The sequence below is a fragment of the Podarcis bocagei genome (genome assembly GCF_964188305.1).
Source record: "Podarcis bocagei genome assembly, chromosome: 7".
NCBI lineage: Eukaryota > Metazoa > Chordata > Lepidosauria > Squamata > Lacertidae > Podarcis > Podarcis bocagei.
In genome coordinates this window covers 19,685,431-19,710,696 of record NC_138132.1, presented here as the reverse complement: position 1 = coordinate 19,710,696, position 25,266 = coordinate 19,685,431, and the positions used below count along the sequence as shown (strand labels likewise).

General features: G+C 48.7%; 1 protein-coding gene across 3 annotated transcripts; it reads right to left on the bottom strand.

Annotated features, from left to right (window-relative positions):
- Positions 1 to 447: 447 nt before the first annotated feature.
- FXYD1 (FXYD domain containing ion transport regulator 1) lies at positions 448 to 23,718 on the bottom strand. Of its 3 annotated transcripts, none has more exons than XM_081203641.1 (8): positions 23,507 to 23,718; positions 11,119 to 11,183; positions 10,086 to 10,130; positions 8,762 to 8,836; positions 7,147 to 7,183; positions 5,031 to 5,080; positions 3,986 to 4,024; positions 448 to 2,898 (listed from the first exon to the last, which is right to left on the bottom strand). In XM_081203641.1, exons 2-7 carry the CDS (start codon positions 11,174 to 11,176, stop codon positions 4,002 to 4,004), a joined length of 288 nt encoding a protein of 95 aa, XP_081059767.1. In that variant the 5' UTR covers positions 11,177 to 11,183; positions 23,507 to 23,718; the 3' UTR covers positions 448 to 2,898; positions 3,986 to 4,001. The 3 variants fall into 3 exon arrangements, with proteins under 3 accessions (XP_081059767.1, XP_081059768.1, XP_081059769.1); XM_081203642.1 differs by lacking the exon at positions 23,507 to 23,718 and adding an exon at positions 16,730 to 16,850; XM_081203643.1 differs by lacking the exon at positions 23,507 to 23,718 and adding an exon at positions 16,627 to 16,752.
- Between the last annotated feature and the right edge of the window lie 1,548 nt (positions 23,719 to 25,266).

Sequence of the window (25,266 nt, the reverse complement as noted above, 5' to 3'; positions counted from 1 at the left end):
GCGCTTCTGTGCATGCATGACCACCGAAACCCGGAAGTAACCCGTTCTGGTACTTCTGGGTTTCAGCACATCCGTAACCTGAAAAAACGCAACCTGAAGCGTCTGTAACCCAAGGTATGACTGTATTTTTGTCGCTGCTGTTGAAATTTGAGGGGGTGGGGGTGGAATTGCTGCCGGAGCTGGATATGGCCCCCAACCTAGGTGGCAAGTCACTTAAGGCAATTAAACTCACAATGGGGAAATGTGCAGCTCTCCTCCGATCCCTCCACAGCTGTTTGGTACACCTGTTATTTGGTGAAGGAGATAGTTCTATATCTGCGCAAGGCACCTGGGAGTTTGTGTGTGGAAATTCCCGAAAATACCACCCATATCTTACTGCTCCCAGGCTCATTCATGCACAAGCACACAGATACACGGAGAGAGCAAAGTCTGACATTTCACCGCAGCTGGAGAAAGTAGCAATTTAATGTCGTGGAAGAGACTTGGCAGACATAAAAGGTCAGAAACATAGAAAGGGGTCAGCGAAACCAGGGGAACGGGGCTCAGTGGAGAGCTTTCCTAAGGGCCAGCAGCACAAAGAGCATCAGGCATGAAGATTTGACAGGTGCCACCCACACCTGCTCCTCCTACGCAGCCTAGACGGAACCGAAGCAGGTGGATGTTATAGCACTGCCCTCTGCTGGAAAGAAACCACACTGCTCTGTGGCGAGAGAATGCAGGTAACCTCAAATGCTACCGCACGCAGCAAGGTTGTTTTTCCAAGCAGGTGAAGGCAGTATAACAGGAGAACTAGCGTACACACTCATTTATTGCATCCTACACACCCAACACTCAGGGCAAAGGCGGGAATTACTTTCTGCCTCCAGATTTTATTATTTGAAGCATCAGCACTTGGGAGCAGATTTCCAGTTCTGGTCTGGATTTTCAGAACTAGGCTGCATTGCTATGCCACAGGCAAAGATTTAGGCTAAGGATGGGGAAGCCGTGGTCCTCTAATTTGGTGCTGGACTCCCAGCAGCCCCAGTTACCATAGGCATTTGAGTTGAGAGTCCTATCACATCTGGAAGGGCTACGGCTTCTGCATCCCTAGTTGGTTAGATCCAGCCAGCTTGCTGAGCCCAACAGCTGGATATTCTGCACTGACTGTAGGAAGTTCTTGGCAAAAAAGCAAGCTTGTAATAAGGCCAGAACTTCTTCTTCCTGTCGAAACTGTCACTATTTTTTGTTCCAGAAAGAAAGGCCTCAATTTACTCTCATAAAAAAAGGAAAGATCTCATACTCCCTTCCCATTTATAAGAGTGTATTATTGTGCATTTGGCAGGGCTGGGAACTCGCACTCCACCAGACAGGAACAAAATGAACATTCCCCACTACGTCTTGTGGCTGCAGCTGCTAAATGCAACAAATAGGCTCTGGGGGAAATTGCAAAATCCTGGTTAGGGAGCCTCATGGTTAGGGATGCATTATTCATCACCCTCTTCCTGGGGCTGGGGTGGGATGTTAGGAGAGGGGTAGTACCTCTGATGGGGGACACATTGTGCTCCTTCTGGAGTAGTTTGTTCAGCTTTGGGCCCCACCCTGCAATCAGCTCTCACCTGTGGCTCCTAGAAGCTGTCAGGATATAACAGCAGCCACACTCTGGGAAGTGGCTTAAAGTGGCTGGCTAAACCAGGCGAGGATAGCAGATGGGTCTCAAACCCTCGGTGAGTTAAGGACTTCCCCTGCATATGAAGACAGGCTCCAGCAGATGGAGTGGATGAGACCAATAGTGGGCCCAATGGTCAAGAAGATGATTTCTGCACATCCTGCAGAGTGAAGTGAGGGGCAAATGGGGCTCCTTGTCAACTTGGGAAGGCAACCCATCTAGGAGAAGGAAGACTCAGATCCTAGACCTCTGCTGCCTTGAGGGATATCGTCAGGAGAAGTCAAGGCTAAGGAGAAAACCCTATGCAAATCTGCAGTTCCCAAGGTGGTTGGATGGTGCCTTGTATGCCTCTGTCCAGCAACTCCTACAGCCAAGCTGCTGTCAAACGTATTGCTCTGCTTTCCTTTGGGCCACATCAGCAAGGCCGAGAGAGGGGTCTTGCCATCTGGGCAGCCCGTGACCTCCATACACACTGCCCAGCCTTGCGCCCTGGGGAGGTCACTCTGGTGCTCCAAACACAGCGATTAGACTTCACCCCCCCCCCCCGCGGCGCACTCCATTGTCTCTCGAGACAGACAGGTGTCAACAACTTCTGGAGACAGTGCTCGCCTTCAGCTTTCCCCAAAACAGTGCCATCCAAATGTCGTCGGGACTGCAACTCCCTTCATCCCTGGCCAATGGGCACGCTGGCCAGGTTTGATGGGAATTGGGAGTCCGACGAGATCTGGAACGCACCGAATCAGAAAAGGCTGCCTTGCACTCTGCACTTGCACTGAGTAACTGAGATTGCATTGAGTGACAATCTGAAAGGCCAGTGGAAGCAACCCCCCACTTTGGATGAGCTCCTAGCTTCTCTGGAAGAAGAACACCCCTTCTGTTTTCTTTTCAAGGGCAGAGCTGCCAGCCTTTATGCCTAGATATGTCTGAAAATCATTTCTACCACCGCTCTTGGGAAGTCTCATCGTAACCGTTTGAGCACCAGGAAGGCAGATTTAGTACCCCCCATCGCCTAGGATGAGGACTAAGCTTGAGCAAAATGTGACGGACGACAACCCCTTTCTCTCGGAGTCTCACAGCAAGCTAAGCACTTCCAAGTTAGGCTGGGATCACCACGAAGACAGCAGGCCTGGCGTTTTGCCAGGTTTGGTGCAAAAGGCAGGCGGCTTGCTGGGGGGCAGGGAGGCGAGGGCTGTGTGCAGTGCAGAGACAGGAACACTCTGGATCATGGGGGGAAACGACATGTCAGGAGCAGCCTGGGAGGAGAAAAAGAAAAGTCAGGCGCAGAAGGAGTTAAGTTCAAAATAAATCCAGAAAGGCAGAAGCCCAACAGATGCCCCCCAAAAGCCCCGATAAGATCACAGTTTCTCCAGATGGTTCTCAACGACATACTGCTCTGTGAGGTGTCCCACAGTAAGTTTAGAGGAAATGACTGTGGCTCAGTAGGAGAGCACGTGTTTGGCATGCAGAAGGTCTCAGGGTGAATCCCATCAGCGCCAGATAGGTCTGGGAGAGACTCTTGCCTGAATCCTGGAGAGCTGCTGACTTAGGATAAGGAAGCTTCTTGTGTACTTCCAGGCCTTTCTGTAACTGCAGGCCTGGAGGTGCCTGGCTAAATTAAAAGGGACATGGTTCACCTTTAAAAGCCCTAGGCAGCTCAGGCCCTGGGTACAAGGACTGCCTCTGCCAGGCCCAGAGTTGGCACCCAGGATTCCTGGGCAGCTCCAACTAGTGGAGTGCCTTTTGGAACTGGTAGGTTTTAAGGCAGGGAGACTGACAGTAGGTGGCGCTAGAGACAATGTCTGGCAGAGGCAACTAATTCTTGTTTTCTCTCCATTGGCCTCTTCCCTGCTGAGGATAGGGGGCAGGAAGATGGCAGGTAGTGCCAACCCCTGGCTGGAAGTAAGAAGGCAGGCAGGCTGAGTTGATTGAGCTTGGCAAGGGAATGCCCATTCGCCCCAATGGATGAGCCTCCACTGGCTGCCAGGGGTCCGGCAGACCCTGCCCTACTGGTGGCTGCCCCACAGCCCCCTCTTTAACCCCTCTAGTGTTCCAATCAGCATTATTGGCAGGGTGTGCGAGCCGCCATTCAGCGTTCCCCACAATATCCCTGGATTGAACCCTGGCCAAGCAGGTCCTAGTCCCAGTCTAACCACTGTGACACACTGCTCATTCAGTAGTGTTCACTGGAAAGTTCTATCATCACTTTCAATTTCAATATAGTGTAAACTATGAGCAAAGCTGTCAACTTGATTTTCAGAGCATGCTAGCGGGACCCAAAGCCCAACCAGTCCGTCCAAACCAGCGGTCCATCTCCCCAGTCCTGTGGTATATGCAACTCACCAGTTTCAGGCTTCTTCTATCTCATCCTTGTGGATAAACCTAGCAAGGAGAGTCAGAAAGAGACAGTTTTTTAAAAAAACGGTTGTTTCCCTAAAAGGCTTTAAGCTTTCTTTCCTTCTTTTTTCCCTAATCCACCCCAGGCAGGAACAGTTCACCCCAGCAGTGTGTCCTGTTACATGACAAATCAAAGCAGTCCCAAAACACATTTTGCCCCACAGCGCAGGATCTAGCAGAGAGTGGGGAACCTGAGGCCTGGGGATGGAATGCTGCCCTTCAGACATCTCAATCTGGCCCTCCTCAGGCCACAACCTCCTCACAGGCCTTTCTTTGTGCCTCAAGTTTTTTTTTTGCCTGGCTGGATCCTGTCAAAGAGATACAGTTCCCAAAGTTCCCTGGAAAGAAGAATTGATTGTTAATCCACTCTGGGAACTGCTGCTCTGTGAGGAGAATAGGAGTCTCCTAACAGCCCTCACCTTGCCAACAAAGGTCCGTATAGTTAAAGCTATGGTTTTCCCAGGAGTGATGTATGGAAGTGAGAGCTGGACCATAAAGAAGGCTGATCGCCCAAAAATTGATGCTTTTGAATTATGGTGCTGGAGGAGACTCTTGAGAGTCCCATGGACTGCAAGAAGATCAAACCTCTCCATCCTTAAGGAAAGTCCACTCGCTTTCTTTGTTTCAGCTGCTCAATTAAGGTGGGAAAAGTCATATCCTGGTTGCTATTGTTAAACACCTGAGCCAGGAGTCCTTGCCAATCTATTCCAACGCACTTAGAAATCCTACCAGCAGATTTCAATCTACCTTCTGCCGACCCCTTAATATATATATAAGCTTTTGTTTTGTTTTGTTTTGTTTTTACAATCAAGCAGTGTGTAATTTTTACAAAATAAACAAATAAAAAGTTCTTAACGAAACAAATAAATCTGACGTAGGCACGAGGCTCAGCTCCCCGGTTTTCTTTTTAAAGTGTCTAGTCCTCAAGCATGAGGAAAAGAAGGGCGCAGCAGGGGAAAGTGAAGGATAACTAAAGTAGGCTGGGTCTTACGCCGAATCGAGCTGCGCAGGGGCCCCTCCTCCTCGTCAGGTTCACCCGTCCTGTAAATAGGAAAAAATATTTGTCATGCTGTGCTTAACAAAAATGCCTTGCTCTCTTCATATCCTGCAGCGATTTCTGTTTTTTAAAAACCATGGTGTTTTGTACAAGTGCAAAGCAATAGCTCCTCCTGTTGACAGATAAAATAACTACTCAGGGCACCAACAGAAATGGTTAATTAAGGTGATGTGAGCCAATGAGCCTTGCCAACTATGGATTTATTCACATTTCCATGGGCCCAAAAGGGTTGACTATTTGGAGGGCTGGTGGTCTGAACCCTACTGCCAAGGACCCCTTCTTCCAATCCAACTATTGTGGTGGGGGAGCAGGGAGCAGTGGCGTAGCGTGGGGAGGGCCACAGGGGTGCAAAATTGTTAAGGCCGCCAAATTTCAACACCTGGTGCTGTCTCAATACAGTTGTGCGATTCCGTTGCTGGGCTCTGTTGAAAACGGCCTCTCCATGAGAACCTCTCCGGGCAATGGAACAACTCTTCTTATCTCTACAGCTGCAATCTCTTGGGTGCCGCAGATGCTGTTAGGCAGCTGAATGCACATGCGTTCTCTGTCTCTGTTTCCCTCCTTCTCACCCTCTCTCCTCCAGGTAGCCCGGAGTGCTGGCAACCCACGCTACGCCACTGGCAGGCAGGGAGAAGCTTTGTATTTACTTTTCCAAAGCCCCAAGTTTAACAATTTGCTGTCTTGCTACCAGGCCAGATTCAAGTTACTTGAGTTCATTCATAAAGCCCTGAACAACTTGAGGTCCAAATACCTTAAGGACTGCCTGATTCCTTACGGTCCACCTCTGCCACTGAGACTGTCTGATGGATGACTTCTGGCTGGTTCCCAATGCTCCTAAGGCTGGGTTGGTCTAAACGAGGGACTGAGCCTTGAGTGGGGCACGCCCTGCCCTGCGGAACTCCCTGCCACTAGAGTTCGGCAGGAACCATCCCTTCCTTCTTTAAGATGTCTTTTGAAAACTATATTGTCACGAACCATCTCTTTTTAAGCAATCACTATGTTTTACTGATGTATTTATTGATGCTTTTGGCTGATTTTATCCTTATATGTCGCATACCACCTGGATATGTTTTTATGAAAGTGCTGGCTATAAATATATATATAAAGAAATAAATAAACAAAATCTTGTGAAAGCTCCTTAAGAAAACAAAGGAGGCAGCTTAACAACTGTGTACTCTTAGCACATGGGGAAGCTTTTAGTGAGAAATTCCTTTGGAAATGAGTGAAGCCAAATGTCCAAGTGTAAATAGTTTTTATCTGGAGGAAAGGGTGTGTGGGAAGATCTTTTTCCAGTTGTAGATTGTACTTCTTGTTGTTTTGTACCAAACTGTTTTACTGTACACCTTGGTATTGTTTTAATGAGAGGCGGTATACAAACATTTTAAATAATAATAAGTAAAGGGAAGGCAATAAAATCATACACAAGACTTGCAAAGAAAAAGAAAAATCAGCCTGACCTAACTAGTTACATTTTACCTGCTTAAGCAAAGTCTTGGATTTCAGAGCATGTGCAGAGTTCCTTATAGAAGAGAATTTCTGAGCGAGAGAATATCTTTGGCCTCCTGATTGGATGGTTCCAACAAGACAAAGACAGAGCGCAAAGCCTGTTTGTTCGCAGAGGCAGACTGGTTTTTGGCCTATTTGTGTGATAGACTACTGGCACAAGAGATAAAGTATATTTTGCCAATCAATAATTTCTTTAGAGGTCGATTCCACCTCCTTGATGATTCATTAAAACTTGTATTACAAGAAGGCTTAGCTGTTTTTGATTAGATGAGGTACTGCAATAAATGATTATCAACCTCAGAATGCATACTGAAGAATAAAAGACAGGATATCAGTTTGTTGCAGACTTCCGGAGGAATGGTCTGATCACAGATGCTCTAGAGGGCGCTGTTGTCCTGTTCAGGTTATAATGTCACATTCTCCAAAACTCATAATTTGAGCTACTTTTTTCTCTCCTTTCTAGGTCACCTGTCTGCATCTGCAATATATAATAGCCCCTCCATCCTAGGTCACCCACTCATTTAAGCTTTCAGAAAGGTGTTACCTCTGTTGCTGGTTGAACTTGCAGCGACAACGTCGACCTGGGAAAGAGAGAGAGAAATCCCAAGTTGGGCAAACAGTGAAAGAGAATCAGTACTGGGACAGGCGAGGGGCAAAGACTCTGGGATTGCCAGCCTTCTTTTGGGAAGGGAGTGTTGCCAAGTAGTTGGAACAGAAAGCAGCCCACGTTAGAGGGAGCCCACGGGTCAGTGGCAGAATGCATAGAGACAGTCCCAACTCCAATTCACAAAATATCTAAAGACAGGATGGGAAAGACTAAACTTAAGAGCGCTGAAGCCAGCCAGTCTTGAGCTAAATAGATCAACAGTCTGAGGTCCACATGGGGCTCAGAGACTACAAGTGAGACCTGCAACAAAATGTTGCACAAAGTGCTGCTGCTTGGGGTTCCAGCCAGCCATGCCCTCCTCCCAAAAACTTCATTCCACACATCCTCTCAACGGCATTCTGAGGACACAAGCAGCTTTCATTGGGTTGCTCTTTCGGTTGGAGAAGATGCCCCCCTACGGGTTTCCCCTTGATGTGTTTTCCTTTTGCAAACCTCAAGGTTCCCCAAAGGATGCCAACACACCCTCCTGTATCTCAGAGGCTCCAATTTATCTACAAGCCTGGTGGCACTTAGCAGCTGCATGTGCTGTTAACATGCTGCAGAAGATCACCAGAAGGTGGCAGCAGAAAGTTATGGCACAGCACGTAACTTTGCCTGTGGAAGGCCCCAAATTCAATCCCTGGTGTCTCCAGGGAAGTGAGCGATGGGAAAGACATCTGCCGAGGTCCCTGTAGAGCCACTTCCAGTCAGAGGCAGAAATAGTGGACAAGGCAGACCAAATGCCTGACTCTGTAAAAGACAGCTTCATATATAAAATCATAGAATTCTAGAGTTGGAAGGGACCACAAAGGTCATGAAGTCCAACCACCTGCAATGCGGGATTTTTATTTTTATTTTTGCCCAATGTGGGCATCGAACCCACAACCCTGATATTAAGAGTCCCATGCTCTACTGACTGAGCCATATGTCCACATGGGCTCCTCGATCCATTTCCCTTCAGTAGTTTCCCCCTCCTACCCTGCCTCCACCAGCTGCTTTTCACTCCTCGAGAGAAAAGGTGTATCCGGTGTGTGAGACAGAGTATGCAACTGTGTGGGTTTTAAGAGGAGAAAAAATAACAGCTGGACAGTGGTGACTGGTTCCCATTTGGAACTGGCGAGGCAGGAGGCAGGGAGGTCAACAGTAGGTGGCGCCAGAGAACGCTGATTCTAGTTTTGTCCACTTCCCTGATGACTCCTATGACACTGAGATTGAGGACAAGGATAGCCAGTAATACCATATATGCTGGATGTAAGTAAGAAAGCAAGGTTGGGTCTCGCAGAGGGCAGGCTGAGAGTTGGTGGGGCAGTGTCCCTTTCGCCCTGAGCAATCAGCCCTCTACTAAACAGGTGTGTGAAAGGAGCCCTTCCTCTCCACACCTGCAGCTTCTGCAGCTGCATTTTATTAAAGTCACAATGTTGGGGAAATTCAGCAGGTGCCATGGCTCAGCTTGGCTCATTAGAAGGCAGGGAATTGTGGGGGCTGGGTGGAGAGAGGGAGAGAATCTACTCACTGAGCACAATGAGAATGCCAAGCAGGAACAGGACGACAGCAAAAACCAGCCCCCCAATTCTCAGCGACTGGTAATCTGAGAAGGAAGGAGAAGGAAGAAGTGGTCATTTCCAGCTGGGAACATATCCCCGACTTGGAATGAGGGGACGCTCTTGTGATGCTTTGCATCAGTGTTCCCCAACCCGATGCTCTCCAGATCAATAGCAGCTGGTGCCCATTGGGATGGGCAGGGCGAAATTCTGGTAGCCCAAACCATACGTGGAGCTCCCAAGCCAATGATATCTAAAGGTAAAGGTACCCCTGACTGTTAGGTCCAGTCGCGGACGACTCTGGGGTTGCGGCGCTCATCTCTCTCTATAGGCCAAGGGAGCCGGCGTTTGCCCGCAGACAGCTTTTGGGTCATGTGGCCAGCATGACTAAGCCACTTCTGGTGAACCAGAGCAGCACACAGAAACGCCGTTTACCTTCCCGCAAGAGCAGTACCTATTTATCTACTTGTACTTTGATGTGCTTTCGAACTGCTAGGTGGGCAGGAGCTGGACCGAACAATGGGAACTCACTCCATCATGGGCATTCGAACCGCCGACCTTCCGATTGGCAAGCCCTAGGCTCAGTGGTTTAGACCACAGCGCCACCCACGTCCCCAAGCCAATGATAGCAAGCGCCAACTAAGGAAAGGAGCCCCCATTCTCCTCGCAGAGCTTCAATTCCCACAGTTCCCCATGGAGAGGGATTGACTGCGAGACCGCTCTGGAAATTGTAGACCCGTGAGGGGAATAGGCGTCTCCTAAGAACTCTCAGAACAACAGCTCCCAGGGTTCTTGGGGGGCGAGGGGAAGAGACGACTGTTTAAAGCAGTATCACAGCACTTTTAAGGCATGGTGTAAATGTGGCACAGGTTTCCTCCTCCCTGTTGAGTCCTAGAAGGCCAGCACTGAGACTAAGGAATAGAAAGCTGACTACCAGAGCCACCTCTTGTCAGTGAAGAGGTAGGCAGACATGTGAGGGCTGGCTGGGGACAGACTGTTCTTAGTGCAGCAGTGCCCCACTTGCTCAAATGGATGGGTCTCCACTATGGGAAGCAAGGGAGACATAGGCTGAGGAAAATAGCCTCCACAGGTGGTCACGGAAGGTTAAAAAACCCCTCTCCTTTGCATCAGTGCTATGCTCCAAGCCAGAGTCATCTGCACCTCTTTTAAAGCTGTAGTTTTTTAATTTAAAAAATGAGGAGATTGGAGAACACGTTTTTTGTTTCCAAAAGTCTGTCAGAGGGTCTCCGCCCTTGCCATCTATCTCCTGACCCCAGGTAGTAACAACTGGCTCACCATAATTGAATGGGTCGTGTGGAATGTCCTTGGGTTGTGGTGGTTCTGAAAGAGGCAAACACACACACACATATATAGAGGAGATTAATAATACAGTTATCCTTTAATCTTCCCTGCCCCGCCCCCATTAATCAATCACTTTATACTGAACTACTTAGCGTTATAATAACTTCCCATGATCTTGATAAACCCCATTTGGGGGGAAATGTTTTATCATTATTATTTATTTTTATTAATATCCCACCTTTCCTCCTCTTTAAATTGCATTTCCTATCCCACCTGGCAACTAAGCAACATATAAATTAAGAAATAACAACAAAAACAACACCAAAAAGACCTGGATATATAAGTGGCACTTTCAGACACCTGCTATTTTTGGGTGACATTCAAGCAAATACTGGCAAGTTCAGGTTTATTTATTTGATTTATTATATTTTTATCCTACCGTCTGCTGCCCCTGCCCCCCACAAGAGGTTGGAGGTAGTGTATATGGTTTTCCCCTTCCCCATTTAATCCCCACAACAATCCTGTAAAGTAGGCTAAGAGGCAGTGACTAGATGAGGGGTCAGCAAATTTTTTCCACTGTCCCTCAGACCTTGTGGGGGACCGGACTATATTTTTTGGGGGGGCGGGGGGAATGAACAAATTCCTATGCCCCACAAATAACCCAGAGATGCATTTTAAATAAAAGGACATTCTACTCATGTAAAAACACGCTGATTCCCGGACCGTCCCCGGGCCGGATTTAGAAGGCGATTGGGCCGGATCCGGCCCCCGGGCCTTAGTTTGCTTACCCATGGACTAGAGCAAGGTCACCCAGTGAGTGTGGATTTGAACCCTGGTCTCCCTGGTCTTAGTCCGAGATTCTAACCACTACACCACCTTGGCTCACCAAGATCCTTTTTGACTATAAGGTGCAGTACATTTTTGAACTGGATTTTCTTTTTGCGCAGAGTACAAAATGCCCAAATGTCAGCAGACGTTCTCAGCCATTTCTCACCCTCCTCCTCCCCTGCCCCCCCCACAAGCTTACCTGCTACTGCAGATCCTATCAAGATCCCACACAGAGGCAGAAGGAACCACAAGTCCATGACTGTTCTGAGGAGATATAAAAACAATGGATAGTCAGATTCCTGGCTTGAGCAATGTGCAGGATGTAATATGCTTTAGCTGAGATTCCAGAATTGCAGGGGTTGGACTAGATGACTCACAGGGTCCCTTCCAATTCTGTGGTTCTTTCTGGCCACCATCCAGGCAAGCAAGAATAGTAAGAATTCAAGGACGCATTCCAGCAAGGCAAAAACTCCCAGGAAGAGCACAAAGAAAGGCTGGTGAGGTGTGCAGCCTGGAGGGAAAGGGGTGTGGTCTGGTGAAAGGGGGTGTGGCCTGGAGAGAGAGCTGAGGACCATACAGAGAGTCCTGGAAGGTTGCATTTAGCCCTGAGGTTCCCTATTACGGGGTCCAACTACACATTGTGTTAAGCACACTTTCTAAAAAGTGTACAGTGGTACCTTGGGTTACAGACGCTTCAGGTTACAGACTCCACTAATCCAGAAATAGTACCTCGGGTTAAGAACTTTGCTTGAGGATGAGAACAGAAATTGAGTGGTGGTGGCATGGCGGCAGCGGGAAGCCCCATTAGCTAAAGTGGTACCTCAGGTTAAGAACAGTTTCAGGTTAAGAACAGACCTCTGGAACAAATTAAGTTCTTAACCCGAGGTACCACTGTACTTAGCCCCAGGATGCAAAGAGAAACTTATTGGGGCTAAACCTTTCTCCCCTATCCTGTTTTTCACCAAAAACAGCTGCCATGAGCTACAAATTCCACCTTTTCAGACATGTTGTTCTTCTTCAGGGCATTTCCTGTTAAGTTGTGGGTGAACATATCAGACGACACAGCGATTCTTCAAACAGCTCTTGTTTATTCACAGGCCAGGCCAGAACTGAACTGAAGGGTTCAGCCAGCCTGCTTATATAGAGCTCCACTACCACGCAACAGTAACCATTTTCTGTAACTATCCAATCACTGAACGTCACTTTCAATCCCTTATTTGCATATGTGGACCTGAGTGAAAACTATCTACAGTATCCCCCTGCTGGCCCAGGGTGAGAACTTCAGTACATAACATTTCCCCTCTTCATTCCCCCTTTCTTCTCCCTCCTCCACCCTTTTCTCCCAGCAAGGTTGCTGCCTTTCCCTCTTGAGAGGGCTCCTGCGCTGTCAACGGACGCACCAATCTGAGGCAACCAGCAGAAATTCAACAGCTAACGTTTCCCACCTCACTCGGTATTGCCCTGAAGAAAGAACACAGCCTGTTGGGGAGTTCCCACTGAACAAGCAGGAACCCTGAGAGAACGCAAAGTCGGCTACTCTTAAGGACGGAAAAGTAAACAGCAAGTCCACCGGGAGCCAGGGGGGTACGGTTAAAAATGGAGCTTTGCTGAGAAACGTTCCAGAATTAGAGAAGGTACCTCAAAACGCAAGCAGGAAACAAAGATGGCTGAGAAGTGTCAGCAAGACGGCTGTGGGGGAGAGGGGCAGTTTTTTTTGGGGGGGGGCTGTTCAGATCAGCCAGGTGGCAAGGGAAATGGACTGGGAGAGGAGAGGAAATGGATCCTCCAACAGCTGGGGCTGGACCCATTATTTCACATCCTGAAATGGCCTCAGTGGCCCTGTGGAAGGGAGGGCAAAGGCCTGTAACTATGGCAATAGGCTTTTTTTGCAGCCACCGAAAACTGCTTTGCAATGTTTGCAAATGATAACCTGTCTCTAGGGTGCTCAGGGACGTTTCAGGGTTTCCCTTCTGGCAGGCAATTAAGCTCGCAACCTTCCGGCAGAGAAAGGTCCTGTCGTGCTCTTAACCAGAACATGCAGATCAAAGTGCATTTAACAAGAAAGAGGGAGAATTCAGCTAAAATTCAGAGTCTCTGTTTGCAAGTGCCCATGGCCTCCGATGGCCGAGGAGGCACTTACGGAAAACAGCTGAGGCTTGCAATAAAATGCTGCAGTATATATCAGGCCTCTGACCTGCTCAGCCCTGCTCCAGGATACAGTGGTACCTCAGGTTAAGTACTTAATTCGTTCTGGAGGTCTGTTCTTAACCTGAAACTGTTCTTGACCTGGAGCACCACTTCAGCTAATGGGGCCTCCTGCTGCCGCCGCGCCGTCACTGTGCGATTTCTGTTCTCATCCTGAAGCAAAGTTCTTAACCTGAGGTAATATTTCTGGGTTAGCGGAGTCTGTAACCTGAAACATATGTAACCTGAAGCGTATGTAACCCGAGGTACCACTACTCCATTCTGTACCCCTCTCCCCCACCCGTTCCTCAGGGGTCCCATTTGGCTCAATTTCCGTCGGCACTTATCACATGACTTCACTGCTAGGCACCGATTCAAAAACAACCACCACCATCGGACTAATGCTGGAAGGCACACACCCACTTGCCCGGGAGGGAGGCTGGCCCCTGCTTCCTCACTTCCTACCCCAGCCCCATAGTGCTCAGACAAACAGATCCTTTCCACAAACATCCTTTTGGCTTGCATCTTTGGCTGCTGCTATCACTAACCGAGCAGGAAAGGGGAATAGGAACACTCCCATGCCTTGGCTCACTCTCTGCCAGAAAGGCCACGCTTTCAACTGCAAACGTCAGCCAAGAGATTTCTCGGTACAACAAAGAACGCCCCAGCTCACACATTTGGAGCTGCTCTAAACGTTAGGTACCACTTTGCTCTCAAAAAATGGGTTTTCAAGGTACAGTGCCACGTGTTTGCACTTGTTCTGCCACCGAGCTACACTTCCTTCTGGAATTAGCCAGATTTGCAGCTAGGCAATGATGCTGGCATCGACTGACAGAGGTGTTGTGGGTAGGAGCAGGGACCTGTCAACCACCTGTCAATCAATGAGCGTGGGAGGGGCTGCAAAGAAGCGGGGGACCTCCTCCTCTGCTAGGACGACCGCTGGGGACCTCACAACCACGGCACAAGACCAAAAAAGTGGAAGCCAGGCTCTGGCAGGGAGCAGAGTGTTGCCAAAGCCTTGTGGAATGTGCAGGAGATGCTTGGGCCTGCCCAGGCAGCTCGTAATTTTGAGATCCATTGGACAAGGGTACAAAAGCTTCTCTCCATGCTGGGGAGATTGAAACGGGGGGTCGCAGACGGTTAGACTGGCTGGACAATCCAGGGACGGCCAGGTTGAGCTGCCTGAATGTTCTTTTGTCAGTTCCTTGTAGCCTTAATTTCCCACACATACACACCCTATTGTTTGTTGCTGTAGCTGCAGAGCAACACCCGCCTGCCTTTCCCTGCTGCTCAGTAACTGCACCCCAGCGGGGAGCACATTCCTGGAAGAAAGCGAGTTGGCTGCTGGGGTTGCCTCCAGCAGGGCTAGCAATGCTACTGGGCACCAGGAGAAACAGCATGCCTCTGGCAGCCAGTTTTGAACCCCACTATAGGGGCAATATATCTGTCGCCTCCGGGCTGCCTGTGCTTTGCGGGAGGGATTCAGGCGCAGAAAGGAATTTAGGCTTGCAGAATTCTAATGGGTAAAAGTGCCTAGCTGTTGCCCTGCAACCACAAATCCTAGGTGGAGCAGGGCGGACAACAGACGTTTTTTGTGGTTAGGAAAGCAACAGGGAGACCAGGGTTCAAATCCCCAGGCAGACCTGACGCTCGCCTGGTGACCTGGGGCCAGCCACAGTCTCCCAACCTAAACAACCTCACAGGGTTGTTGTGAAGTTAAAAATGGGGAAGGGAGAAAACCATGCACACCACCCTGAGCTCCTCGGAGGAAAGGTGGAATATAAAACCAATAAGATATACATAAAAATTAAAGCTAGATATTGCTTAACCTCTGTGTAAGCTGTGTGCAAGCGAATCCACATAAATGCTCAAGAAACAGATCTGCAGGAGCCCAATATTTATGTAGGTTATTCTGCCAGGCTCTCAAGCTTCACCACCCCTTAGTATCTGGTGGGCCAAAGGTAAAGGTAAAGGGACCCCTGACCATTAGATCCAGTCGTGGCCGACTCTGGGGTTGTGGCGCTCCTCTCACTTTATTGGCCGAGGGAGCCGGTGTACAGCTTCTGGGTCATGTGGTCAGCATGACTAAGCCGCTTCTGGCAGACCAGAGCAGTGCACGGAAACGCCGTTTACCTTCCCACCGGAGAGGTACCTATTTATCTACTTGCACTTTGACGTGCTTTCGAACTGCTAGGTTGGCAGGAGCAAGGACTGAGCAACGGGAGCTCACCCCGCCATGGGGATTCGAATCGCCGACCTTCTGATCGGCAAGTCCTAGTCTCTGTGGTTTAATCCACAGTGCCACCGCGTCCATCCAATGGGACAGAGGGGCTGCAAAAACAGGAGATCCGATGCATGTGCCAATCTGTCGCCATTAATGAAGCCAATTGCATTATTGTTAATTTGCCCTAATGGGAGCATGATGCAGAGAATTTCGGGTTCAAGCACCCAAACGCTTTGGACAATCTCAGCATTGCAGTGCTGAGTTTCAGAGGAAAGGAGGCAGAGAGAGAAAAGAGCCCCCTTGGACCCACTGGTGGATCCAGTTAACACTGACTGTACCTCAACTGGATCAGACCTTTCCTTGGGGGCTGCATGCCCACCAGTGCCAAGGGGATGCGTGAGGGGGAGGAGATTCCATTGCGCAACCTTTTTGCTGGCAGAATCTTAGCACTATGTTGAACACAAGCCTGTACCCTTAAAGCCCCTTTCCCTCCCCACAAAGAATCCTGGCAACTTTAATTGAACGAGGGCGCTGGGAACTGTAGTTCCCAGGGTTCTTTGCAAGGCTGCTTTAAATGCAGAAAGGATGGCTGCACCTTCACAGGGTGAGGCTAGACATCACGGGAGCATGTCACATCCACACTGAAGGTTTATTTTATTTATTTGTTTTCATAAGCTTTTATTTATATATTTCAAAAAGAAAGTTGAAGCAACATTTGCCAATGTACAATCATATTTTTCAAATTTATGCTGCATGCTAGTTATTCTATATTTTGCCTTTTCCACAGTATTTTCAAATCTGTGTTTTACTGCTGTTTTTACCCTAAAGCCACTTGAGTTTTAGCATGTTTACAATAGTTGTGTTTTTAAAAAACAATCTACAAACTTTCTCCAATCCTCCTTGAATTCTGCCTCATCTTGATTTCTGATTTCGCTAGTTAAACTTGCCATTTCTGCATATTCCATCAATGTGAAAAATCACAACACATGTTTAAAGCACGTTAAAAACACGTGGCTTCCCCCACCATGACCACCACCACAGAAACCTGGGAACTGCAGTTTGTTTAAAAAACTGGCTTTCCAAGCATTGCTACACACTGACTAGAGAAAAACGCTTGCCCCCTGATTCTGCCATGCCCCATTCCAAATAGCCAACACAACCACTCGGTTGACAGCTCCATTACAGCCCCTGACACAGCTGTCCCTGTTCCTCCCCAGAGAGGTGCCCATTCTGCTGTGTTTTGGCACGCAAGGGTGTTATATTATCCCACCCATAGGCTCACCCTCGCAGGAAACTCACCCTGCCCAACAGCAGTGCCCTTGGGGTTGTCTTGTCTCCTTTCCCCAGATAAAGGGTGGGGAAATTGCTTCGCTACCTGCCCCGTGCAGCCCCTCACACCTACCCCTCAGGATCCGTACTGCTGGGCCTCCCTGGTCTTTCGCAAGGAGATAAGGGCTGGTTGGAGCTGGGGGAAAGGAACAAACTTCTTTTTAAAAAACTAAGAGGGAAGGTACTGGCTAGTGGCAGAGAGGGAAAGATTAGGGGAGCTAAATTAAGTCTGCCTTGGCTCCAGGACAAAGGCTGGAGGGGAACAGCAGCGTGCGCTGCTGACCAGAAGGTGCGAAAGAAAAGAAAAAAAACCCACAGGCAGCACAGCAGAGGAAACAGCCCAGCTGTGCATGCAGCATTCACTTAAAAGCAAGAAGCCTGGGAACTGTAGTTTGCCCTTCACAGAACTACAGTTCCCAGAACCCTTAACAAACCGTGGTTCCCAGGATGCTTTGGGCCAGGGTTTCCCAAACACTGGTCTCCGGCTGTTTTGGACTACAGTTCCCATCACCCCTGACCACTGGTCCTGTTAGCTAAGAATGATGGGAGTTGTAGTCCCAAAACAGCTGGATACCAGTGTTTGGGAAGCCCTGCTTTGGGGGAAGCAATGTGTTTTAAATGTATGGGATGCACACAGCCAGAGAGGGAGAAGGAGTTGGATCAGGCTAGACTGCCGCCCCCAAAATATGCGATGGACTACCAAGCAGGTCTACAGAAGAGAGTGGCCCTATAATTCTTGCATTTGTATACTCTTTGTGTGCGTGTTTATTTTCATGTTTTGAGAATATATACCACAGGGAAGCAAGCTACAAGGACATCAAAATATATGCGCCAATGCAGTATTATTGTTCTTTAAAGTTGCAACTGACTGAATCTGACATTCTGCCGAGGACAATCTGTTAACCAAGGGTACATCAGGTTTGGAAACCTTGAAATGAAACCAGCCCTTTTGTTTTCTCCTCTGCGGGGATGCCTGCAAGCTTTGCCGTGACTCATGATTCATTCCTTTTAACTAGCTAGATTGCCCACACAAACTGATGCCACACTCTTTGGAGAGAGAACGAAGCACCTCTCTTCCCTTTTGCAGACTTACCCTGGAGGGGATGCACTTGAGGCTAAACCCCTGCATTTAATTTATCCATTTAATTTGTTGCATTTATATCCCACCTTTTCCTCCAAGGAGATCAAGGTAGTGCACATGGTTTTCCCTCTCCCCATTTAATTGCCACAACAACCCTGCAAGGTAGTTTAGGCTGAAAGGCAGTGACTGGCCCAAGTGAGCTTCATCTGGAGAGCGTCAACATGAGAGCGGGGCCTTTTCTGCAGTGGCTCCCTGTTTGTGGAATACTCTCCCTAGGGAGGCTCAACTGGCACCTTCACTGCATATCTTTAGGCGCCAGGTTAAAACAGTCTTCTTCACCCATGCCTTTGGCTAATTAATCTATGGCTTTTAAAACTAAGTATAGGATGTGTGTGTTATTGTTTTGTTTATTATGTTATAAATTTTTGTGTTTATATACTGTAAACCATCCTGTGATCCTCGGATTAAGGGTGGTATATAAATTTAATAAATAATACTGGCCAAATGGCAATTTGAACCCTGGTCTCCCAGGTCCTAGTCTGGTCCTCTAACCACTACACCACACTGTCTCTCCCTTAAGCTAAGCACCTATCCTGCTTTTGATTTCCAAGGCAGGAGTAGGATGGGAGGGTTAGGACTGGGAATGGGGAGTGCAAAGGTTTAACCCTTTCTCTGCATGTTAGTTAACTCACCCCGCCTGCCCACTCCGTTGCTTCTTGTCCTTATCACACACAAACACACATGTCTGCTATCTTAAGAAGAAGAAAATACACAACAGCAGGCTACACATTTAATGCAGACTGAAGTTTGTCCATTCCCTAGCATAGTTAACTAGACTTTTTGCTGTAAGGGGCTATTGGGTCAGTGGTTTGATCCAGGTTGGTACACTGGGTATCAGAAACAAAAAAAAATGGCCCCAGAACCAGCTGAGAGGCATCCTTTTATCGTTATTTTCGGTGGAAACATCAATGCATGTCTCTTTGCACTTGGAATGGGGAGCATACAGCTTTCCTGATATGGATTAACTCCCAGCAGCAGCGTGGCCAGTGATCAGAGATGAAAGCCAAAGGTTCTCCAACCTTACTTCACTTTAATATACTCAAAACAAAGGAGCGAAAGGAAGACAGATCTCTGTCCCCAAGAAGCTGGAAATCTAAATTCTAGCAGTAAGGGAGAATAATGAAGAGAGCCAGGGGCACCCACTCTGTAAGGCCAAGCTGTCTATGCCCCCCACCGCAACATTACCTGTTGGGAGCAGGCCAAGGTCTTTTTGTCCAACCCCCTGCAATGAGGGAATCTCCTTTCTTGTAACTTGAAGCCACTGGTTCAGGTACTACCCTCTGGAGCAAGAGAAAACAAGCTGCTTGCTCCATCTTCCACGTGACAGCCTTGTATATATTTGGAAATGGCTATCCTATCTCCTTTCAGTCTCCTCTTTTCCAGGCTAAATATCCAGATCCTTCAACTGTTCCTCATAAGGCTTGGTTTCCAGACCCTTGGTCATCTCGGTTGCCCTCTTCTGCACATGTTCCAGCTTGTCAATATCCTTCTTAAATTGTAGCACCCAGAACTGGACACAGTAAAGTATTCCAGGTGTGGTCTGTCCAAGGCAGGACAGAGTGGTACTATGACTTCCCTTGACTTGGACACTATACTTTTGTTGATGCAGCCTAGAATGGCTGTAGCTTTTTTTGCTGCTGCATCACACTGTTGTCTCATGTGAAGCAGGTTGGGGATGCTTAGGAGATATAGACAGAAAGGGAGGCTTTTTTCCTGCCTAGGACTCGGCCACTCATTGGCTCATCACTTTTGTAGGTTAGTATTATGAGAGCTGGACCATAAAAAAGGCTGATCGCCAAAGAATTGATGCTTTTGAATTATGGTGCTGGAGGAGACTCTTGGGAGTCCCACGGATTGCAAGAAGATCAAACCTCTCCATTCTTAAGGAAATCAGCCCTGAGTGCTCACTGGAAGGACAGATCCTGAAGCTGAAGCTCCAGTACTTTGGCCACCTCATGAGAAGAGAAGACTCCCTGGAAAAGACCCTGATGTTGGGAAAGATGGAGGGCACAAGGAGAAGGGGACGGCAGAGGACGAGATGGTTGGACAGTGTTCTCGAAGCTACCAACGTGAGTTTGACAAAACTGCGGGCGGCAGTGAAAGACAGGAGTACCTGGCGTGCTCTGGTCCATGGGGTCACGAAGAGTCGGACACGACTAAACAACAACAACAACAAAACTGCGAGAGGCAGGGAAAGAAGCGACCCAGGAAGGAAAGTTCCTCTTGGGTGTAGCACACGGGAGTTCAGCTAAGCCCTTTGGCCAAGCAAAACAACAAACTTGTTGTTTGGCAGCTCTGTCTAAATATACCCAGGCTAGCAGGATGCTGGAGTTATAAATATCCCCCATACTCGACCCCCATGGCATCCAGTCTCACAGCTCTGCTTGGGTTCATTTCAGTACCAAGCCCTTCCAAAGACGATAAGTAGCAACAGCATTCCACCTTTGCCGCAAGCCTGTTCTCCATTTGCACAAAACTGACGGGCCTGGAGTAGACTGTCTTGGGTTTGTGGGTGGGGAGCAGCAGTTAAAATGGCACCCTGGCCTTGATCCTGAGAAGGGTTGTCAGAGCGGCTCACAATTAAAACTATCCATTTAAAACGACAGGTGGCTGCATTTTAAAAAAAGAAGCAGAACATTCAAAACTCGGGCAAATTATAAAACTTTAAAACCCACGTCAGTGGAGTGTTATATTGCTTTAATTGCTTTTTTAAAAAAACTGTTTTAATAGTTATAATGTTTTGATGAACTTGTCTTACATTTTTAATAACGAATGTCTTCAACTTTTGGATGAAATTGCATTATTGTGCATTTTAAACAGGTCTGGATACATTTGTTACCGTTTGTCGGACACGACTAAACGACTAAACAACAACAACATACTTGTAAAGTGCTTAGAAGCCCTTTTGGCAACTCAGCGGTATATAAATAAATAGCTAACAACAACGGTGGGAAATTGCAGTCAAATATAACTAGCAAGCCTAGGGCTAGTTAATACATCCATGAAGGAGTTAAAACCACAGAATTGTATTCCTAGACTCAGTTAGTTCACGCCCCCTCACCTCTGGTGGAGGAGAATATGCTTAAGGTACAAGGAAGATCTAGTAGGAAAGGGGAAATTAATTACACCGTCTCTACCAAGTTGGTCTCGTATGTTAAAGTAATTTAAGAGACTAAGATTTTTCTTGTTCATGCCTGCAGAGATTAGGAAACTAGGAAATTCACCGGATCTGGCTAAAGACACCAGGCTAAAGGTAGAAGATAGGTCCACTAGCATGCAACCTTTTAGAACATACACAAACACTTTAAGAATTGTACTGTGATTTTCTCTCACAATTAAAAAGCACCTGAAAAGTTGCTATTGTTCCCCTTTTACAGATAGAAAAACCGAGCAAGGGGAACGTGTTCTATGTAGAGCCAGTGCCTTGATCCATCTGGCTCAGCATCACCTCCACCAACTTCTGCCGCCGGCGCAGGCTTCTCAGAGGCATCTGATTGGCCAACCATAAGAACAAGAAGCTGGGGTTTTCAGGGCCATTGGCCTGATCCTGCAGGTTCTACTTACATTGTGAAGATGCCTGATTATCGTCTTCCAGAGCAACTACTCTATTCCCAACTTAAAAATGGAAAGCGTAATGCTGGTGGTCAACAAAAGGGGTTTAAAGGCAAATCTCAAGGCAAATCTAAACAAATGTAGTATAAACACCGACAACTGGGAAATACTGGCCTGCGAGTGCTCCAATTGGAGAACAGCCTTTACCAAAGGTGTCATGGGCTTTGAAGACACTCAAACTCAGGACGCAAGGGAGAAACGTGCTAAGAGGAAGGCACGCTTGGCAAATCCACATCGTGATCAACTCCCGCCCGGGAACCAATGTCCCCACTGTGGAAGGACGTGTGGGTCCAGAATTGGCCTCCACAGTCACTTACGGACTCATTGTTAAAACCGTGTTTATGGAAGGCAATCTTACTCAGCTACAAGTGAACGCCAAAGAAGAAGACTTATGCTATTACGGTGCTCTCCAGATTATTTGGACAGCAATCATTCCCGAGTGTAACAAACAGGCTGATAGAAATGAGAACCACAGAGCACATAAGAAGAGCCCTTGTAGGATTAGTTTGCACAGCATCCTGGAAAGGCTGTACTTCAGCAGTTGAGCAGCTCCTTTGCCCGCAAAAGATCTCAGGGTCAATCCCTGGCATCTCCAGGTAAGGCTGGAAAAAAACTCCTGCTGAGTGTCAGCTACATGTATAAGAAGGCAACTTCCTGCCTTTCCCCCAGTGGCCAGCCAGACACGACAGCATTAGCCCTTTCCCCAGCAACTGGTCCTCAAGAGGCAGGCTGCCTTTGCCCTGGCAGTTTGCATGTAGCCCTTCATAAGACACACCCTCCATCCATTTGCCTAACGCCCCCTTCCGGGCCATCTCAGCACACCAAGTTCCATGAAGAAATTCTGTAATTTGCAAAACACTAACGCAGCATTCTCGCAAGCCCAGAGTGTTTCCCTTAGGAATGTTGCTTAAAGCAGTCAAAGAAATGGGCCATTCTTTGTCCCTTAAAGCCAAGCAAATATTTCAAGTCAACATAAGTCGATCGGGTCACTTGCCATGCCCACCTAACACAAGCCTCCCATTCAACCACCTTCCTCTGGAAATACTTCCAAGCCTTTCCCACTTAGGGTTGCCTGCCAGCCACCTCCACCGCCAGCACCTAGGCTCCTGTCTCTTTTTCAAACTGAGTGGCATGCAAAACTTCAACAGGAGAAGCCTTCCCTGCCAATAACGTGATGTGGGGGGAGGGAGAGGTTTCCCCTGTTGAACTTGTGCCTGTTTGCACCACTGGGGAAGACACAGAAGCTTTCCTAATAAGAGTCATGCGGCTCTTCGGAGTTATCCTCCCAAACCCCTGGGATTATTCCAAAATATCGGGTCTTTCCCACAGATTTCAAGATCACCCCGATGACCTTTGCAGGAGGAAGGCCTCCTTCCTACGCTGTTAAATTTTCAGAGACCACAACTAATGCAGAGAAACCCAAGCACACAAGCTTCCACATTATGCAGCTGTTTCATGGGGCTTGGGGAAGGAAAACTGTTTATTTCCCCCGTCAACTGAGCACCGAGAGGCACACACACCAGGAGGTAAAAGGACCCCAATTACCAGGGGCAGCAACGTCAAGGGGGAGAGTCCTGGCTCAGCTGTAGAACATCTGCTTTGAGTGCAGAAGGTTCCAGGTCCAAGCTACAAGTTAGGGGCTGGGGAACTCTCCGGATTGAAACCCTGGAGAAACAGCTGTCAATCAGTGTGGGCAATACAGAACTAGAGGGACAGCTGGTCTGCTTCCTCTCTTCTTAAGTTGGCAAAGGTCAGACCACCCCCCCTACCCCAGCACACTAACAAGAGCCCCCTAGACCTGCCACAGCGAGGGGGAAGGCTCGCCAAGAGGATTGGGGCCATGGAGAGTATCCTGCCCTCCAGAAACCTGGAACTGACTTTGCTAGTAGCTCCCAACTTAGATTTAATAGTCCACTAATGACGGGTGACCACCAGTATTAGCACTTTCCAGGAAGCAAAGTCACGCACAAAAAGAAACCCGACCTCCAAAAGGAGGCGATTCCGTGCCCCTTATCCAGATTCTGACGTCCCTGCTAACTCCGGATCGCACCCACCTCGAAATCAACCCACAACAGCAGACCGTTGCCTTGAACTTACTTGGCAAAGCGCTTTCCGAGAAGTTCAGAGACGCACAGAAACACCGGTTGCTTTCGGTCGCCCCCACCTCTTCCTACCCGTCCTCGCTGCTTGCCACGCGGTTCCGGGCCCGATCGGTGGTCCCGACCTCGGCGCGCTTCCCTTGCTGAGCGTCGGAAAGCAGCCGCGTCGCCGGCGCGAACCCGGGTGGGTGTGGGAGGCGCCGCGGGGGCCGGCGGGGCCTGGGCGGGGCGCGGAGCTCGGCGGGGCCGGCCGGGGGTCAGCAGCCGGAGGGAAAGGCCGGAGGAGGGAAAGGGAGGCAGGCAGGCTGCCGTCGTGTTGGCGTGCGCGCACAGCTAGCGCGCCTTGCAGTTGCGTGTGGATGGCGCACGCGGCAGATCCGGGCGTGGGGCTGCTTGACGCGCGCGGACACGCGTGTAGTGAATGAGATCCGTGCTGAAGACCGTTCATGGCAGGCGTCGATTTCTCTTCCCCTCGTTTTTTTACGCGTGTTTCTAAAAAGTGACTGAGTAATGCGTGGACGCTCCTCTCTGTCAGGGCACACACGCCACGCCCCCTTAATCACGTTTTTTTCTGGCCGCCCCCCACCCACTCACCCCACGACCGTCCTTTTTCTTTGTTTTCTTCCATTCCTGCAGACTTTGCGACACGGTGGTGTATCCTCGTGGGTTGTTGTGCGCGTGCGCGCATAGCAACGCTGGGAAGTCCCGGATCAAAATGCAGGGGGATGGACTGGATTACCCTTAAGGTCCCTTCCAACTTTACAATTCTATTACAGTATTCTATAAAATCTCCGCGTAGATCACTTGGATGATCTTGGGCCTATTACCGCCTCTCAGCCTAATTTACATCGCAGGGTTGTTGTGAGGAACGATGGATAGGGACAGAACGATATATGTCATCGTGAATTCCTTGGAGCAGGGGTCTGCAACCTTTAAGACAAAAAGAGCCACTTGGACCCGTTTCCGAAGAGAAAAACACTGGGAGCCGCAAAACTCGTCATTATAAAAATAACTTTTTTGTCACTTTTTTTATTATTTCTTTGTTTGACCCCTCAGAATTACTCCTCCTCATAGAAATAAACGTTAAATTAACAAGTTACCTTTTTGTGTGTGTGTGTTCTTCACTCCCCTTCAAAACAGTGACCAGCGTACATGCCCCTTACAATGTAGCGGGCGGGCGGGCGGGAAGGTGACGTTGGGACTAACGCACGCACCGCCCCCATGCGACGTCACAGCCAGTACAGCGCCCGCCACAGTGGGGAGTGTCGGGGCGCACAATGCGCCTCCTCCCCTCACTAGTATCCGCCCCGGAGCCGCGGCAAAGGTGTAAAAGAGCCACATGCGGCTCCGGAGCCGCGGGTTGCAGACCCCTGCCTTGGAGGAAGAGTGGGGATATAAATGTCATAATAAATAAATGCATTGAAGAAAAGCAACATAGTATCGGGCCACGCCTTGCTTTCTGGGCAAGCTTTTACATGACCTCACTAACACGCATTCTTGGACTCCGGACGCCACTTGGCAGCTCTTTCATTCCAGAGTTTAGTGCGCACAGAAGTGAGCGCCGATTCACATGGCCACTATACAGTCAGGTGTTCCAGGCTATTTAAATGCGGCATTGCGACCGCTACACGCAAGGCCAACGCGCTACTCGGCACTATTCAGAGGTTACTCTGGAGCGCTACGTCTGCACGTTCCCTTTCCTCCACCCACGCGATCAAAGTAAAAATCTGAACACTGATAAACCGCAGTTTGATAACC

Coding starts and splice junctions, on each gene's coding strand:
- FXYD1 (XM_081203641.1), bottom strand. CDS start 11,176: ATGGACTTGTGGTTCCTTCTGCCTCTGTGTGGGATCTTGATAGGATCT. Junction 10,131..11,118: donor GATAGGATCTGCAGTAGCAG/GTAAGCTTGTGG, acceptor TGCCTCTTTCAG/AACCACCACAACCCAAGGAC. Junction 4,025..5,030: donor CCTGCGCAGCTCGATTCGGC/GTAAGACCCAGC, acceptor TCTCCTTGCTAG/GTTTATCCACAAGGATGAGA.